This window comes from Cherax quadricarinatus, chromosome 5 (assembly GCF_038502225.1).
Source record: "Cherax quadricarinatus isolate ZL_2023a chromosome 5, ASM3850222v1, whole genome shotgun sequence".
NCBI lineage: Eukaryota > Metazoa > Arthropoda > Malacostraca > Decapoda > Parastacidae > Cherax > Cherax quadricarinatus.
Window position 1 is genome coordinate 15,216,045 of NC_091296.1, and position 20,569 is coordinate 15,236,613.

The 20,569-nt window shown below is 37.0% G+C and overlaps 1 protein-coding gene across 2 annotated transcripts in view; it reads right to left on the reverse strand.

Moving 5' to 3' along the window:
- Positions 1–278: 278 nt before the first annotated feature.
- LOC128684893 (solute carrier family 25 member 32) overlaps positions 279–20,569 on the reverse strand; it is a 145,748-nt gene continuing 125,457 nt past the window's right edge. For both annotated transcript variants that reach the window (XM_070100655.1, XM_053771221.2), the window contains exon 9: positions 279–7,358. In XM_070100655.1, coding sequence (XP_069956756.1) covers positions 7,175–7,358 — 184 coding nt within the window. In that variant the 3' untranslated portion in view covers positions 279–7,174. The remainder of the gene's footprint in view (positions 7,359–20,569) is intronic.

The following is a 20,569-nucleotide window of genomic DNA, read 5'->3' on the forward strand; positions in this document are numbered from 1 at the left end:
TTGGCAGTTTGGAGGGATATGTTGTATATCTTGATACATATATGCTTCTAAACTGTTGTATTCTGAGCACCTCTGCAAAAACAGTGATAATGTGTGAGTGTGGTGAAAGTGTTGAATGATGATGAAAGTATTTTCTTTTTGGGGATTTTCTTTCTTTTTTGGGTCACCCTGCCTCGGTGGGAGAGGGCCTACTTATTGAAAAAAAAAATATAAATTGTAACTGAGCAATAAACAATGCAAGTAAACCACAGGGGAAAGAGAGAGAGAAAGAGACGTACTTGAGTTATGCTGTTTATTGTACATATAAGAGAATGTGGATAGAGAGAATTGCAGTATACACGTCCACACACTAGAGTCCCCAGGAACTGAACAAATCTGATCTAGCCCAGGCACCTGACACAACCTGGCAGTGATCAATCATACACAGCATCACTACTATAACAGCTATAATTGCGTACACATTCTTTATAGTTTCTAAGAGACGCATACCAAATCAAGGGGATGCCAATCAACATTACTGACATACAGTATATACATACATAACATAAACCACAGGGAGATGGGTTAGAAATAGTACTTGCTGGCAGGATATAAATAAATAAATCTCATCATAAAGTAGGAAAAATAAAATGTACATTTTTTTTTCCTAATTTACATTCAGAACCATTTGTTAACTACCAACAATAACTAAATGCCACTTTAAAGCACATTTATTAGAATAAGTATGAAAAAATTAGGGTAATGCAACATGGATTATCCAACATTAATTTTCAAAATGCCAATTTAGATAAGCGATTAAAAATAATTTCATGCTCACTGCTACATACTAAGAGAAAACCTAATAGTCTATACAAATTTAAACATCTGCATAAAAATTTATGTTCAAAATCCAGTATTTGGAGACAGGTTTGTTGACCCATTTCTAGAGAAATACTAAACCAAAAATCCAGTTAATGGCAGTAACTTCTAATAAATAAATATGTCGCCACTCAACGTTTTGCACTCAGTGGTGAAGTTGCATTGTTCCTAATATAACTGGTAATATAAATGGCATGCAATTCTGAAAAGTTGATGAATGCAGAAATTACAATATTGGCAATAAAAATATGCAGGAGCTGTAAATGTCTTATTCATCAACCTTTCAGTATTGTATACCATTAATGTATGATACTTGTCTGATACAACACTGGAATCTTGGTACAGAGGATATCTACTCAGCAATAAAAATGCCTAGTGTTGCACGTGTCTTATTCATCATAACAAGCAACAGCCCAAGATTGCGAACAGGTCAACTCTTCCTGTCTCCACCTAACCAGTAATTGTCAGGTGAGATGGATCCCGAGTGCAGTTTTCAACTCGTACCACCACAGCTTGGCCTATTACTGCATCTACATGCATTGCAGGGAAGGAAATGTGGAGTGTTCTAAGTAATTATTCATGTGCTTCATCATAATTGAGGAGAAATGTAATTCTACTCTTTCTTCTTCATATTGACACCTGTGATAATGAAGCCACAAGCATAAAAAAAAAATATTAAGAGATAAGTACTGTATATAAAGTACAGTGTATAAGAAAATTTCATTGAGGGTGGAAGGAAGCAACAGATTGCTATGAATATGTTGCTCTTCTTTCTTTCAACAAATTGGCTGTTTCCCACCGAGGCAGGGTGGCCCAAAAAGAAAAACAAGTTTCTTTTTAACTTTAGTAATGTATACAGGAGAAGGGGTTACTAGCCCCTTGCTCCCGGAATTTTAGTCAACTCTTATGACATGCATGGCTTATGGAGGAAGAATTCTGTTCCACTTCCCCATGGAGATAAGAGGAAATAAGAACAAGAATTAGTAAGAAAATAGAAGAAAACCCAGAAGGGTGTGTATATATATATACTTTTACTGTACATGCATGAGTAGTGTGACCTAAGAGTAACGTTTCTTCAATAAAGATTCCCATGTGTTGCATAAGTGTCTCAATTCTTCAACTTGTCGGTTTTCTAAACCATTCATCACAATACAGTACCGTACTGAAAAAAGTTATAGTACATATTACCGAAAACTGAAAGGTGAAAAAAATATTTTATATGTAGTGTGCAATTGAAGCTACAAAGAATCAGATTACTATATGAAATTTGTCAACAAAATTTGTAAGCATGATGACAAGATTTTTCATGGATTAGCACATTTAAAGAGGCACCTCGATGGAGAGAATGCAAGAGCATAAATACAGTACTGCAATAGACTTAGTATTTACTGCAAAAGTAAAAGACATCCACATTATAAATTATGTAAACCCACATTGTAAAAGTTTTCATGAACTATATCATTAAGAGAATTTATGTTGCAAAGTATAACTTTGATGAGGAAAATGAAACAAAATATTAATAAAACTTGAAAAAATCAAGGGAAATGAAACAAAAGACCAACAGTATAAAAAAAATTAAGTCTACTGGTGTAGACTTAATTCAACAATACTTAATATAAGAGTACAGTAATACAAAGAGTTCTGCAACATAACTTATAAGGAAAATATATTAAAAATAATCAATCCAAAACACAAAACTAAAAAGAATGATTCAACAATAAGTGTTTGAAAGCTGTGAAAAAGAAAGAAAAGACTCAGGATTAACAGAAAATTTCCTAACCAAAAATCTTACCATAGATTCAAACAAGACAAAAGTATGTACAATATCAATGTAAGGAGAAAAAAATAAAACTGAAGGAATGTACAGGAAAAATTACCATAAGCTCACTGATTATCTACTCTGGATCATTTTGACGACTGTTACAAATAAGGTAAACTTGCAAAAAGTGAAAAACAGCAAACACTGTAGCAATATTAAAAAAAAAAAGGCGATAGGAATAACCCATTAAAGGTACCATACATTACTGTATTACTAACAAGTGTTGTAAAAACACGGAAAACGTCATTTAGAGAAAAGTACGTTGAGCAAAAACATGCTAACTGTAAATAGTTATTTCATATCAGCAGAATCCTATACAGTATTTCTATGATAATTGTCCCAAGAGTTACACATGACTTTTATAGATGGGCACACTGCATTTTTTTTTTTATTTTGAAAAGACATGATAATTCTCCATGAAAGACTGATTTGAAAACTTACAAAATTAATATAAACGGAATGAAAGGCTAAATAAACCAATACATACATGGTACTTTTTGGTTTTAATATCAAATGCAAATGATGAGGAAAATGTTACTGAGATACTGTACTATATACTGGGGGTACACGAAGATCAATACCTGCCAAGACAATGTTCTTAATTTCTGTAAATGACTTGCCAGGATTCTCCTGGCAAGTTATTTACATGAAAAGGTTTGCAGATATTGCAAAACTATTATGAAACCTAAAAAATCAACATGATTAAAAAGCCCTAAAAGAACATTTATATTAATGGACTAATATGGGAGGGAAGGTAGCATTGATGATTTCTGTGATTATAACAATAACAGACAGCTGGATACAGATCAAGTGACACAGCTAATTTTGTCCTATATTGCTGAAGTCTACTAAATCGAAGGTATAGTGTAATCTAATATGAATTACAAAAACAAGATAGGATATGACTACCATATAAAAGATCATAAATGGATATGAGAAAAAAGATAAGGAAGAGTTGTAAGCACTGTTAACAAGGAGAACAAGAGGACAATTATTAAAAAAATATGTTGCAGAAGTTACATTAGAAAATATTTCTTCACAGACTACACATGTATATGGCAAACTAAATACTGAAGATGGGACACCACAACACTAGCATAACTCAACTCTTGCAACTACAAATAAATATACTACAATATAATAAATATTTTTTGTATGTACTCAGCTTTGTCTAAAACAGTTGGACCCTCGATGCAAAACTGCATTGTGAGAAAATTTCTTCTAACATATTATTTATGACTGATTAACAATGAAGAAATATACTTCTCATACTGAGAAAACACAAGAATGAATGTTGAAGGTAGCAGATAATGTGATAGTGTAACTGTAGTGCTTTGTGAAGTTTTAGGTAGCATTTTATTATTATTAATATATCAGCCGTTTCCCACCAAGGCAGGGTGGCCCGAAAAAGAAAAACTCAACATTATTCACTCCATCACTGTCTTGCCAGAGGCATGCTTACACTACAGTTATAAAACTGCAACATTAACACCACTCCTTCAGAGTGCAGATACAGTACTTCCCATCTCCAGGACTCAAGTCCGGCCTGCCGATTTCCCTGAATCCCTTCATAAATGCTACCTTGCTCACACTCCAACAGCACATCAAGTGCTAAAAACCACTGGTCTCCATTTACTCCTATCAAATATGCTCATGCATGCTTGCTGGAAGTCCAAGCCCCTCACACACAAAACCTCCTTTACCCCTTCCCTCCAACTTTTCCTAGGCCAACCCCTACCCCCTCTTCCCTCCACTACAGATTTATACACTTGAAGTCATTCTATTTTGTTCCATACTCTCTACATGTCCAAACCACCTCAACAACCCCTCCTCAGCCCTCTGGATAATAGTTTTGGTAATCCTGCACCTCCTTCTAATTTCCAAACAACGAATTCTCTGCATTATATTTATACCACACAAAACAACAACACTTAAAAAAAAATAAAGCATTATTAAAAACTAAACATTTTACATGTTTTAACATCATAAACTAGGAACAATGGTTTGCTTATGAGCCTCCAATATGGCAGGAATAAACTGAAGACTAGAAAAATAACTAGTAACTTAAAAGCTTATTTCAATATCCTGTGGGAGGCAATAACTGGGTAATTAGTGTAAGGTATGTGACTGACTCTTCTCAAGTAGCACAGTTACCAGTTATTTATCTGGAGAGGTTTGAACATACAATTCTCACTCAGGTAATAAATAAACAGAATAAACATTATCGTATTCCAGAATATCACACATTCAGATTATACAGTCAGTTTATAGCACAATACAACTCTGAATGTAAGAAATTTACAATGATTCAGTAACACATGCCTCAATCCCCAGTAAAAAAAAAAAACTGTCATGTACTAAATGATGTTTTAACATAGTATAAAGCTATGATCCATGACTACAAAATTCATACCTAGTCCAGAAACACATCCATCTTCATCCTCATCAAAGGGGCAATATAACAATAGACTAATATTGATGCCATGGATGATCACTTGAATGTACAGTAAAGGAACAATATTTATTTTCCACTTTACTTTGCTGTTAAATAAAAGCTGCTTGTAAATATTGATAGAACACAACTTCACTTTGCTTATTCATAAAATTTAAATTTATAATATATGAGCCTCAAACACAGTGAACCTAACAATGAAGAGAATATGGTTGTTCAGGTCTATAATTACTGATATTAGACAGGCACATTAAAACTGAGCCAGCAACACTCAAAGTTTCTAACTCTTAAGTTTACCAAAAAAGTAAATTTTGTAAGACTGCCAATGCTAACTCTATTTCAAGTTAACCTTTGAATATACAGTGGACCCCCGGTTTATGATATTATTTCATTCCAGAAGTATGTTCAGGTGCCAGTACTGACCGAATTTGCTCCCATAAGGAATATTGTGAATTAGATTAGTCCATTTCAGACCCCCAAATATACACATACAAATGCACTTACATAAATACACTTACATAGTTGGTCGCATTGGGAGCTGATCGTAAACTGGGGTCCACTGTATAATACTGGGTTATTAACCCAGGGTAGCCCAATAAAGTCAAGTACTGTAGTATGGCTTACAGCATTTCCATTTTGGTCCTTTCCTAGGATGCAATCAAATATCTCTCAGGTACAGTACCTCTTTACTGCTAAGTGAATAAATAGGCTTCAAATGTTAAATGACTTGCCAAATATTTTGGGTCCTTTTGGGTGTGAGCTGAGTGCTCTACCACTGAGCAATAGGAAACCAAACTACATGTTATTCTTCACTGAGAGCCCTGAATCTGTACTCTCTAGAAAGACGTAGAATTAGGGGGATATGATTGAAGTGCATAAATGGAAAACATGAATAAATAAAGGGGATGTAAATAGTGTGCTGAAAATATCCAGCCAAGACAGGACTCGCAGCAATGGTTTCAAGTTGGAAAAGTTCAGAGTCAGGAAGGACATAGGAAAGCACTGGTTTGGTAATAGAGTTGTGGATGAGTGGAACACACTCCTGAGTACCGTCATAGAAGCTAAGACCTTGTGTAGTTTTAAAAATTGGTTGGATAAATACATGAGTGGGTGTGGGTGGGTGTGAGTTGGACCTGACTAGCTTGTGCTACCAGGTCTGGTGCCGTGCTCCTTCCTTAAGTGGAAGTGACCTGACTAGGTGGTCAATGTTCTAGGCCGGGGGTGGCATGGACCTGCTTCGCATGGGTCAGTAAGCCTGTTGCAGTGTTCCTTCTTTCTTATGTTCTTAATTCAATCAATGTTAAGACACAGTAAGAGACTTCATAATGATGTATTTAATGTTGCTCATATAGTGGTAATATGCCTGTCTCACTTTGCTATAGTTTATGAATACATACATAAGCAAAATGCTTGGTAAGCTCACATTTCCTAGCAATAGTACTGTTTTCTATGTAAAAAGCTCTAGATGCTGCTGATGAGTACTACTCTATATACAATTAGGATTTCTTTTAACAAGAAATATTTTTAATTGCTACATGGTGTCTGCTGCTGGGGAAAAGGGTTAGGATGAGGGACATCTGTGTCCTCCCCTCCTCTGTATGGAACATTTCTGTACCAAGAAAATACAACCTTACTGAGTTTCCAAGCAATCTTGTTTACCCTCTGGCTATTCTTTGGGATAGTCTGTGGACACCCATATCATTACACTATGTTAAATAAGCTGCATATAATATTTTATTAATTTGAGTTGTCATGATTTTCTACAGTATACGTATAATTTTTTTTTATTCAGCACAGTGTTTTTGAGTCTCTTTAATTTACTTTTCATTGACTTCTTATAAAATTTGCAACTTGCATAACAAACAAAGATTGCTGCACATAATGCACAAACCATACTATACAGTACAGTACAGTATACTGATTATACAAAAGTGTTAATATTTTTCATGTAGTAAGATCTTTAATAAAATTATGCCACATCTGAGATGTAGAACATGCAGGTGAATACAATATACAGTATTGACTTTGAAATGTTGTTCCAACCTTCAGTCTCCAAGTGCAACTCCTGCAGTGGGTTTGGAATTCTCTTCTTTGACCTTATCTTGTTTGCGAAACTTAAACAAGAAATGAGACGTTTTCTCGTAAACAACAAAAGTCAAGGCTGTTGCAGGAACGACTCTCAACAGATTTGGGGAAAGACCTTTATAATAGCCCAAGGCGCCATGTTGCCTGAAAAATAATAATTATGTTAATGACATATATGTATATAATTGTGTTATCATTCTGCGATGTATATTGTCACAGAAGGTAAGTAAATGCCTTTTTCATTATTGTATGCAATGATATAAGAAGTAAATTGGCAAGGAAAGTATGCAACAGAAGTATATACAGTAGTAGCAATATATAACCTATAAAATCTATGGAGTAAACTTTCTTCTTTCAACACACCGGCCGTATCCCACCGAGGCGGGGTGGCCCAAAAGGAAAAACGAAAGTTTCTCCTTTTACATTTAGTAATATATACAGGAGAAGAGGTTACTAGCTCCTTGCTCCCGGCATTTTAGTCGCCTCTTACAACACGCATGGCTTACGGAGGAAGAATTCTGTTCCACTTCCCCATGGAGGTAAGAAGAAATAAACAAGAACAAGAACTAGAAAGAAAATAGAAGAAAACCCAAAGGGGTGTGTATATATATGCTTGTACATGTATGTGTAGTGTGACCTAAGTGTAAGTACAAGTAGCAAGACATACCTGAAATCTTGCATGTGTATGAGACAGATAAAAAAAAGACACCAGCAATCTTACCATCGTGTAAAACAATTACAGGCTTCAGTTTTACACTCACTTGGCAGGACGGTAGTACCTCCCTGGGTGGTTGCTGTCTACCAACCTACTACCTATATGGAGTAAACATATGCATAAAATATAAACTAATGACTTACAAACTTACATCACTTTTTTGTGTAAACTACTATATTTACAAAAAAATTTTTGTAAGTGGCATCAAAAGTGTTACATGATATTTGTATATATTTATAGTATAATAAAAAATACTGTACCATCATTATATTATTACTGTATTATATTTATGGAAAGTGCTACAGATCATACAACACCTGGGGAATGGGAAGCAATAAGATTGATCTATGGAAGGGAAGGACAGGTTCAGTTCCTTATATCAAAAGTCCCTTACCAAGAGTATAACCAAAACTAATGAAGACTAAAGACCCAGCACCACTGCACCATGTTACAAGTTTTCTTCAGCTGAGAACTGATACTGGCTCCAGATCTTTCGTATTAGTAATTTTACTATCATATATCTCTGTATATGATGAAGTCTGCAGCACAGGTGAAGCATTTTGTCAATATTCTTAGTGTTATTGCATGTCTCATCAACTCGCCAGTAGTACTTAATACCATTTACATGTAACGATACATGAAAGACACTGCGACATTATTGAATCTTGGTACAAGGGGCATTTTCATCAATTCTTTTGCTGACAACTATTTAGCATGGCCTGCCTCTGGCCAACTGCTTCTGCTTTAGGCTAACAGACAGATCATCTTGTACCTAGGGTGATAAACTGATTACATCACACTACATCTCTATTTCGTCTACCACCAGTGCTGATGTATCCAGGAGTGTGATTCATCTTTGTATTCGACTGATGATGTAGTGCAGACAGAATGTTTTGTCAATTAAGATTCCTAGTGTTGTACACATGCTTGAACTCCAGCATGACCAGGGATCTAGGATAAGAGAACTTTTATGTGTCTGCTGAAAATGCAACAGTGCCAGAGTTGAATGTGAAGCATGAAAGAATATGAGGGATCAACAGTCTCACCCCACTGCTTTACTGTTTGTGAGTCAAAGACCACAAATGATGAGATAGGCATATAGTAATTCATATACGTATAAGTGCCAAGTGTGAGCAACCTGTATGAATATACTAATTGACTCCAGCAGTTGTCTTTGGGTCATAACATTAGAAAATTTCCCCCCATAAGTGTACATATTATGACTAAATATTTACAAGGAAGAGCCCGAGTCCATAGCAAAAACAAAAGACTTCTGGAAAGGAAGGAGAGAGGGAAGGCATGGACCAGTGGGATTCAACAAGGTAAGAAAGAAGTAAATGAGATAAGAATTATATATATTAATGGGGAAGTGCTAAATCCATAGGAGTCATACAGCACCAGGGAAATAGGAGGCATTCAGATTCAATCCAAGAGGACAGCAGGTCCAATTCCTTACCTCAAGAGCTCCTTACTAGTTAAGAAATGAGAGGAAAAAAAAAAAAAAGACTGAGTCTTAACCCATAAACGGTCCAAACGTATATATACGATTTTTCAACATTTGAAAGTATGTAAAAAAAATAGATCTTCTTTTTATTTTTCTACATTTGAAAATATGTAAAAAAAACTTAGATCTACTTTTGTAGCACTACACATGTGAACGTAGATCTGCTTGGACCGTTTATGGGTTAAAGCAAACTGAAGAGATCTAATAAAAGTGATAACTGAGGTTATGAGGCTAAGAAAGCAGGAGGAAAGTAATCAGGGTGGGCACAAGGACTGAATGAAATCAGAGTCTGTGTTTACATTATTATTATTATAATCAAAATCTAAGTGCTAAACTCACTAGGGTCCTGTGTATTTACAGTACAGTGCCTGTACCTATTTGTAGCTACAGCAGCAGCAGAGCTTATGGTGTTGTAGCATCATTATTTTTATTATAATCAAAAAGAAGTGCTAAACCTACAAGTGCAGGGGTAGAGGGTAGCAAGAGGGAGAGGTAGAAAGGGCTGTGAGGAGTGCTAGAGGCATCATCATCAAAGTTTGTGCATTAAGTCAATTGCTGTCCGTTCTGGTATCAGTATCTAGTTTATCCAGGTTTTTAAAAAAAAATTCTATAGGGAAGCTAAACCTACAGGGGTTATACAGTGCATGTGTAGCACTACTTATTCATCTCTTGTAAATCATTCCATTACTATAAAACTGCTTAACACTTTCTAGTATCCCTTCAGCACCTAGTCTCTACTTAATGGTACTCAAAAATATTTTTTTCTCTTAAAATGTTGTACAGTACAAAATGTGGCTGTCTCTTCTTATCAGTCAAAAATTGCATTATTAACCCTTTCAGGGTTTCGGCCGTACTAGTACGGCTTACGCCCCAGAGTTTTTGACGTACTAGTATGCCTAAATTCTAGCGCCCTCAAATCTAGTGAGAGAAAGCTGGTAGGCCTACATATGAAAGAATGGGTCTATGTAGTCAGTGTGCACAGTATAAAAAAAAATACTGCAGCACACAGTGCGTAATGAGAAAAAAAAAATTGACCATGTTTTTGGATTAAAACAGCGACTTTGCACTGTACGTATTTTCGTATTGTTGTATTCTAGTTTTCCTGGTCTCATTTTATAGAATGGAAGACATATTACAGAAATTGAGATGATTTTGACTGGTTTTACAAAGAACAGTACCTTGAAATTGAGCTCAAAGTAGTAGAAATGTTCGATTTTTACCAAAGTTCAAAAGTAAACAAATCATGCTATGCGTCAAATACACGTCAACTGGCGAGTCTAATATTCTTTCACAAGTGCGCTGATATTATTTATACCATTTCTACACCAATGCAGTAGTATGCATGACAATAAATCTACTATTTTTTTGTGATAATAAAAATTCAAAGTGGAAAGCAAAAGAATGTAAGAGGGGCATGGGGACATGACTAATGAACAGAGGAAATGTTATTTTAGTGCCAGGAATGCCTTTCTTGTTTATTCTGGACCCTATTCGGAAATTGGCATCTTTTGAAATGTGTGAAATTGGCAAAATTGCTAAATTCTGACCACTGTATTGGATAGTTGAAATCGGTAAATGGGTGGTTTCTTGTACTCATTCGATAGAAAAAATGGAGTTCTAGCGAAATAGTTATGATTTTTGTCGACAAGTATACTGGAATTGGCCGAAAATAGGGCTCAAAGTGGGCAAAATCGCCGATGAGTAAACATCGTCGAGACTAGATGAATGGTTCACAGAACCGACACGTTGATAAATTAGACACATGTGCAACTCTTGGGTATCTTTATTAAGGAAACGTTTTGCCACACAGTGGCTTCATCAGTCCATACACAGGAGAAACTTGAAGAACAGGAGGAGAATGAGGTACTGAGGGACTATTACCTCAGTCTCCTCATGTTCTTCAAGTTTCTCCTGTGTATGGACTGATGAAGCCACTGTGTGGCGAAACGTTTCCTTAATAAAGATACCCAAGAGTTGCACATGTGTCTGATTTATCATCGTCGAGACTGCTAACTTTGTGAGAGCATAATTCCATAAGTTTTCCATCAAATTTCGTACTTCTGGTGTCATTATGACCGGGAAAAGATTCTCTATCTTTTCATAATTTTTTTTTTTTTTTTTTTTTTTGAAATTTGGCCAACCCCGAAAACAGGTCTCTGAGAGGGCCTGTCGACCCTGAAAGGGTTAATATATTGATTGACACTATTACATTTGTGGTAAAGGGGGAATTGTAAAGCAATCAAACTCAAAGGAAAGGTCAGGTCTAATTCCTTGAAACCTCTTATCAGCATCTCTTGAGAAGTACTGTATTCACAAGTGAGCTAAACCTGAATGGGTTTGTACAGCACCAACAAAGATGGCATGTCCAGTTCTTTGACTTCGTCTTCACAACTCAACTTTAGGCTCTTGATTGCTACTTTTTAGCCATTATTGTTAGATTTATAGGGAAACACTTAACCTGTCGAGATCGTATAGCACCTTGGCAATGAGAGGCAACCTAAGGGAAGGACAGGTTCAATTCCTTGGATCAGGAGACCCTTATCAGAATCAGAGCACTCTCCTTTAAGGGATTTTGTAGCTTACTTCGCTCCAACTCATGTAAAGTATGATGTATATCACATTTATGGTATAGCAGCCAAAGTGTGGTTAAAAATTCAGAGAATCTGTGCCAAATAGAAAAGCACAGAAGGAAATGTTAAACTGTCATCAGAACCTAGCAAGTCCTGCAGAGGCACTACATGCCCCTCTTTGAGACAACCATACATGAGCCTGGTGTTAACAATATGGAGGTTGAAACTTAAAAGGCTATAGAAACATACATATTAGTGAATATTATGTATACATATTATTATAATCAAAAAGAAGTGCTAAACCTACAAGGGTCATACAGCATAGCAGGGCAGGGGATAGTATGGGATCATAGAGTAGCAAGGGTGGAGAGGACAACAGAGGGAGAATTAGAAAGGGCTGTGAGGTGGGCTAAAGGAAGTACAGTGGACCCCTGCTTAACGATCACCTCCCAATGCGACCAATTATGTAAGTGTATTTATGTAAGTGCGTTTGTACGTGTATGTTTGGGGGTCTGAAATGGACTAATCTACTTCACAATATTCCTTATGGGAACAAATTCGGTCAGTACTGGCACCTGAACGTACTTCTGGAATGAAAAAATATCGTTAACCGGGGGTCCACTGTATCTTCAAAGTTTGTGTAGTAAATCAGCTGCTGTCAAAAGGTCAGTGAGGGAGTCTGAGTCAAAGGTGGGTCCATCAGCAAGGAGGGAAGATAAAGTAAGGGCGTTAGAGCGGTAACAATGTTAGAGGTAAATTCTGCGTGTTCGCTGATAGACAGGACAGTCCAACAGAATATGGCTAACTGAAACTGGAACCTGACAATTCTCACAAGAGTGGAACAGGGTGCCTCTCCATGAGATACCCATGAGTAAAACGAGTGTGCCCAATGCAAAGACAGGAGAGCATAGTTTCCCAACCTCAGCATCAATGACAAGATGATGATAGAATATAATTTATGTATCATATCAGGCCAACATTGTTGCCAGCGGTTGTGAAAGTGGTTAGAAATCACAGTGAAATACTCTGGATGAAACACTTCTATATGATACTAGGTCATGTATGGCCGACTGTGTCTGCACAGGAGACTTCTTGATAAGCCGGATAAGTTCCCAACTGTCTCAATACCCAAGGTAGAGAAAAGCGCTGACAGAACAGGCAAATTGGTAGCAGTTACATTTGCAATTAAAGACATTTGCTGAGAAAGAGCAGAACTATGACAAAAAGGCAAGATTGTTTGTAACGGCTTGACAAAGCTCCTGGAGAGTGAAACGTTGCCACAATAAAATGTCACATTAGTTGCACTTGTGTCCTTTTACTTTACAAAAAGACAAGAGGCTAGATTATTATAATCATAGCTAAGCACTAAACCATCAGGGTCATACAGCACTGCTCACAAGAGGCTAGAATTAGCAGGTCAAAAGATAATAGACTTTTTAATGTACCAGCTATCTCCTACCGAGGCAGTAATTTATACACAAGGGGCTACTAGCCCACTGCTCCATTAATCATACATGTTGCCTCTTATGACATGCATGGTTTGTGGGGAAAGGATTATTTTCCACTTCCCCATGGAGAGAGACCTGTGTGTAGCTTTATTATCCAAAAGATGCAAGACATGGTGGTAGGACCATGACTATTGTACATTCATGGAGGGAAAAATACATGAACCTCTGTTGCCACCACTGAAGTATAGGTAAATACCTGAGCCTGAGAGGACTATCTGGAAAAGTTGAGGATTGACAGAATAGCCACATATTATGCAATGAAGTCATTCACTGCTGGTCAAGATAGGGCAAGTAGTGGAAGAGGGGTTTCTGAAAGAAAAATTTAAAAGGGCTATACAACGCTGCAGGGCAGGGAAGGATGCGAGGGTATCGGGTAGCAAGAGGGAGAGAGATGATTAGTACATTATGGAGTACAGCGGGGCAGTGAATAGTGCAGGGGTAGAGGGGATAGCAAGAGACTGAGGTAGAAAGGGCTGAGGGGAGTGCTAAAGATATCAGAGTTTGTGGAGTAAATTAGTTGCTGTCAAAGTCAATGAGAGAGTCCAGATTAAATGAGGGTCCATCAGCAAGAAGGGAAGGTAAAGAAAGAGCAGCAGAGCAGAGACAACATTGGAGTCTGTTTACACAGAAGGCACTTGCATAAAAAAAAAAAAAAAAGCTGCATCCATTCCAGATTTAGCAGTCTAGAATTACGGAAATGAATTAAGACAGGTAATCGAAGAATCAGAATAATTATTATAGCTCATACATGATGTGAGGGACTGCTGCACTAAAGTATCAACTAATTATTATAGCTCACACAAGATGTGAGTGATTCACAATGGTATCAGGTAAGTCTACCTACATATGGGTGAGCACTATCATCCCTCCCATACACACCAATCTATGAACAGGTCAGCTGTGGCACTGCAGGTTATTATATTCCCTTCCCCCCCACCCCCACACACACACAAAAAAAAAAATTAAGTAGACAGCACAGGAAGGTTCAGCAGAATTTTTTCTTTTTTTTACCAAACCTACTGTGGTTACTCGAGCAAGTAATTTACAGAAGAGGTTACTAACTCCTTTCACCCAGCATTTTAGTTGCCTCTTATGACATGTATGACTTATGGAGGAGGGATTCTTTTCCCCACTTCCCCATGGAGAATTTTATTTAGGCCTCTTTAGGCTGGACTTAAAGAATTCCGGAAAGGGAGACGCAAGTGCTATTTTTTTAGCTTTAGAATATTTACTTTGTTTTATACTTAATTCTAACTATAGATTCACTACAAATCTTATGATTACAAGCATTGATCCTGATACCAACCTCTTATTTAATGACTTAAATGATTCAAAGAGTTACTGTAATTACTACACAGCAGAACAATCAAAGGCACTTCTCAGAGCCAACAACAACATAACTATCTTTAACTACAATATCAGATCTTTAAGCAAGCATTACGATGACCTCCTAACATTACTAAATTCCTTGCATGCCAATATGTCCATCATTACACTAACTGAAACCTGGCTAAAGCCTGATACTACAGATGTCTATGCCATTCCTGGTTACACAGCCATACACAACTGTAGGCCAGACCAACAAGGGGGTGGCACAGCTATATACTACTCAGACCAACTAGAATGTATCACTAATACTTGCACAAGGGATGAACATGGGGAATATATAATAGCTAAATTCAAATCCAAATACCTACAAAAACCTCTCACAGTGATAAACATCTACAGAGTTCCACAATCAAACATTAGCCAATTTAGTCAAAACCTAGGAAGTATGATAACTGATGCACGCATGAACAAAGATCACTTACTACTCTCAGGTGACTTCAATATAAATCTCCTGCAAGACCAGGTCCCACACGTTACTGAATTCACAAACACAATGAGTAACTGCATGTTGCTACCAACAGTAACAAAACCTACAAGAGTTACAGAGACTAGTGTTTCCCTACTTGACCACATCTGGACCAACACCATATCCCCTTTAAAATCAGGCATAATTACAGATAATACCACAGACCACTACCCTACTTTCCTCATAACAACTCTTGGTAAAATACCCCAAGACACTACTAAAGTCACGTTCAGACTTCAATATGAGGCAGCCATTAATAACATTGACTGGCACACTGAGCTAGAAATCTATACAGATATTGACGAATGTTTTAATAATTTTCTAAAAAAGACCCAATGCCTCTATAACAAGCACTGCCCTAAAAAAACTAACAGATGACAGCTAAGAGACTGAACAGTCCCTGGCTAACACCCAGCATTCTCAAATCCATAAATACAAAACACCGATATGAAAAACAGTACAGAATGGGTCACATAACCAGAGACCAAACAAAACGTTACTCGTCAATCCTAACCAGCCTGATAAGAAGGGCAAAAAAACTGTACTATGAGAACAGATTATCCAACTTACGAGGTGATATAAAAAAGACCTGGAAGACCCTATCAGAAATTCTGGGAACAAAAAAGATATCACGAAATAGCGAAATAAAATTAGCAAAATCAGATGAACCCCAACTCCCACCAACAGAAACAGCAAACAGACTCAATGATTTCTTCTCCACTATAGGACAAAACCTTGCCAATAAAATCCCAAGCTCAGATACCCCACCAAATGACTACCTCACTGGCAACTACCCGAACACACTGTTCCTAGCTCCGACTAACCCATACGAAGTCTCCCTTATTATCAGCGCACTAAAAAACAAGGCAGGAGATTTAAATACCTTACCACCCTTTATATACAAAAAAGTGTCACAAGTACTATCACCAATCATTGCAACACTCTAACAAATCCACTGAATCCTCCACCTTCCCTACAGCTCTCAAAATAGCAAGGGTCACCCCGATCCATAAAGGAGGAGACCAAACAGAGTTGAATAACTATAGGCCAATATCCAATTTACACCCTCTCTCAAAAATCTTCGAAAAATTAATTCATAAACGAATCTACTCCTACCTCATCTCCCAAAACATTCTCAACCCCTGCCAATTTGGATTCAGGCCTAATAAAAATACTAATGATGCTATTATACACATGCTAGAATATATATACACTGCAATAGAGAAAAAAGAAGTCCCACTGGGGATCTTCATTGACTTACGTAAAGCTTTTGATACAGTTGACCATGACTTGCTCCACGTAAAATTGTCACACTATGGTATTAGAGGGCACTCCCTCAACTACCTCAAGTCATACCTCAGCAACAGAAGCCAATATGTGTACGCAAATGGGGTAAGCTCTTCCGCTCAACCAATTACAGTTGGTGTCCCACAGGGAAGTGTCCTTGGCCCTCTTCTCTTTCTCCTATACATAAATGACCTACCAAATGCTTCGCAATTACTCAAACCCACACTTTTTGCAGATGACACTACATACGTCTTCTCTCACCCGAGCCCAGTCACGCTAGCCAATACTGTAAACACCGAATTACAGAAAATATCTACCTGGATGAGGACTAACAAACTTATACTAAACATTGACAAAACCTACTTCATTCAGTTTGGTAACAGAGCTACAGATGTACCTCTTAACATAACGATAAACAGATCACCTATCACAAAGCTAACAGAGGGAAAATTCTTAGGAATCCACCTTGATAATAGACTCAAATTTCATACACATATACAACAAATTTCTAAGAAAATTTCCAAGACTGTAGGCATACTATCGAAGATACGGTACTATGTTCCACAGTCAGCCCTCCTGGCCCTTTATCACTCTCTTATTTACCCCTATCTCACCTATGGAATTTGTGCATGGGGCTCAACAACAATTAACCATCTCAGACCACTAATTACCCAACAAAAGGCTGCAGTTAGAATGATAACAAATTCTCACTACAGGCAGCACACCACCAATATTCAAAACACTCAACCTACTCACCATACAAAACATCCATACTTATTACTGCACCTATTACATACATAGAACACTTAACTCTGATATTAACCCTCCCCTCAAACATCTCCTTGCCAACCTCAACAGAACACATGACCATAACACAAGGCACAGATCACTCTTTGATGTTCCTCGTGTCCATCTCACGCTATGCAAAAACTCAATGCACATAAAAGGCCCTAAAATCTGGAATTCATTACCTGTAAATATAAAAGAAACACTACCTGTTTATAAATTCAAGTCTTCTCAAAGATCACTTACTCACTCAAAACCAAATAAATACTGAATAACTGAACCTTATAAACTGTATATCCTATATGTTACTCACAATTATATCACACAAATGTTAAACCTAGGACCCAATCTAACTTTATTTTTTTAAATACACTACCTAACAGAATACTCCATTCGACAATGTACAGCAATGCATGCAACCATATGACCTGTCTTTGTAATACTCATTTGTGCTTTATAGTTATCTGTTTACAATAATGTTTTATCACTGATTTCATCATTGCTTAGTTAATCTTAAGTTAATTTTAAGCCAGCCCATAATGCTATGCATATAAGTGGCTTTGGCATGCTGCTCTTACCTGTATTTTTTTGTACCTCTGTATGTATGCTAAAATTACTAAATAAATAAAATAAATAAATAAATAAATAAATAAATACCTGGCTATGTTACTAACCAGTTATTACTATGAAAATAAATTTTCATTCTAAACACATTGAAACAACTTGCAGGTCATGAGGAATATGTTTCAGATTACAGACATGCTGGAATAGACATGATCAAATTCACTGTACATGTACAGTACAATTTTTCCCCACACATTACTGTATAGTTGAAGCTACGTCACAAGGATAAGGCTCCCCGAGAGCCATGCAAATGCTGTATTACTAAATTCTGTCTCGGTAATATTTTTTGCAGATTTGGGTTCAGTGTGTTTCAAAGGCTCTTCAAACATTATTGATGTTAAGAGAATTCTAGAAATGTCTATGAAGAGGGTTTTGGCTGGAAAATTCAAGGATCACTTTTTGAATAAAATCCTTTGGCAGTTTAATTTTGGAACATGCCAAGCCAAAAATATGGATACTGTGAAATAAAACTAACAATTTAAGCCATTTACAGGAAGCCATTAAGGTAAAAAAAAAAAGTCTGCAAATTAGGATGGTTCCAAATTTGGGAGCATGACTCTGTACTTTATAATAATTATAGAATCAAAATAAGCGCAAAACCTGAAAGGGTCTATATACAGTGGACCATCAGCTAACAAATGCATCGCATAACGTTAAATCTGCCCAACGAAGCGTTTGAGCATAAAAATTTTGGCCTGGCTAACAATAAAATAAACTAGCCGAATGCAATTCGTCCTGAACCTGTCCGTCTAGCCTGAGTGCCTCAGCTGCCCTGCCGTCATTGTTTACAAGCCAGGGTGGCCGGTTTCATGTATACATTCGATACATTTTGTATTATTCCATTGTTTATAGTGCTTGTAACTGCTAAATAAGCCACCATGGGCCCAAAGAAAGCTTCTAGTGCCAACCCTGTGGTAAAAAGGGTGAGAAATATTATCGTACCACAGTCAGCTGCTGCTGCACCACCATCAGCTGTTGCTGCACCACCATCAGCTAGCTGATCAGCTGTTGCTGCACCACCGTCAGCTGTACTACTCGAAGATGTGGAGAGACTTGTTGGTGTGGCTTAACGAGAAGCAATTACCAAGAAAGAATTAACCCCAGAGGGTTAGCCACCCAGGATAACCCAAGAAAGTCAGTGAGTCATCAAGGACTAACTTATTTCCATTGGGGTCCTTAATCTTGTCCCCCAGGATGCGACCCACACCAGTCGACTAACACCCAGGTGAACAGGAAAAAATGCCTGGAGCTAGTGCTCATATTGGTGAATTTAAGGCCAGCAAAGGTTGGTTTGAGAGATTTAAGAATCATAGTGGCATACACACTGTGGTAAGGCATGGCGAAGCTGAAAAATTCCAACCCCCAACAAGTGTTCAATTGTGAGGAAACAGGCCTGTTCTGCAAGAAAATGCCAAACAGGACCTACATTACTCAGGAGGAAAAGGCACCCCCAGGACAAGCCTATGAAAGACAGGCTAACTTTCTTGTTTTGTTGTAATGCTAGTGTGGATTGCAAAGTGAAGCCTTTACTTGTGTATCACTCTGAAAATCCCAGTGTTCAAGAAAAAGTGTCATCACTCATCAGTATTCTTCAATAAAGGGAAGTGTCATTTTAACATTTATTTATATAGTTACTGTGCATGTCTCATTGTTTTCTTTGTAGGGAAATGTATATTTCATGATTTTTTTTTTTTTCCATAATACTTTTGGCTGTCTGGAACGTATTAATTGGATTTCCATTTCTTATGGGGAAAATTAATTCGGCTAATGATAATTTCGTCTAACGATGAGCTCTCAGGAACGGATTAATATCGTTAGCCAAGGGTCCACTGTACTCTTTTATAACCTTGCAAGTCTTACCTTGTACAGGTCTTTGTGAAGAGGAGACCGCAATATACTATAGGGATAAAGAAACTCCAAATATTTAAGACTTCATATTTAATTATAAAATATCACTGATATCGTTTCATTAACCGTGTCCATAAACAGGTGACAAGATACCTATTGAGTATGTAATTTATTGCCCTGGACAAGGAGAAATACGTGAAGCACTTCACAAGAGGTAGTAAGAAATTGGGAGGGTGTAGTAACCAACAACACTCCCACATTACACCTCTGCTCTGACAACAGCTTATGTAAATAATGTTATAATACAGTGTATATACAATATATACATATTACAAAATATTTATGGCAGTCACACACATATATACAGAAATAAATAAGTAAAAATATAAAGCTAAGTCTTGTGAGTAAACTGTTGAGAGAATACACTAACTTCCTGCAAAGGGGTCATTAAATCATACTAACCACAATTAGTTGGCAATACCAATCAACTATTTTTGGACAGGGTTTAAGCTAGCTAGGAAAACATTTTAATATATCACAGCTGTCTCCTTCTCACAAGGACCTTCATTAACTTATAGGATTAGCACATCACTGTTACCCCAATATGACATGTAGCATTCATTGTCAAAATAGAGATGCTGCCAAAGTTTGAACAGCA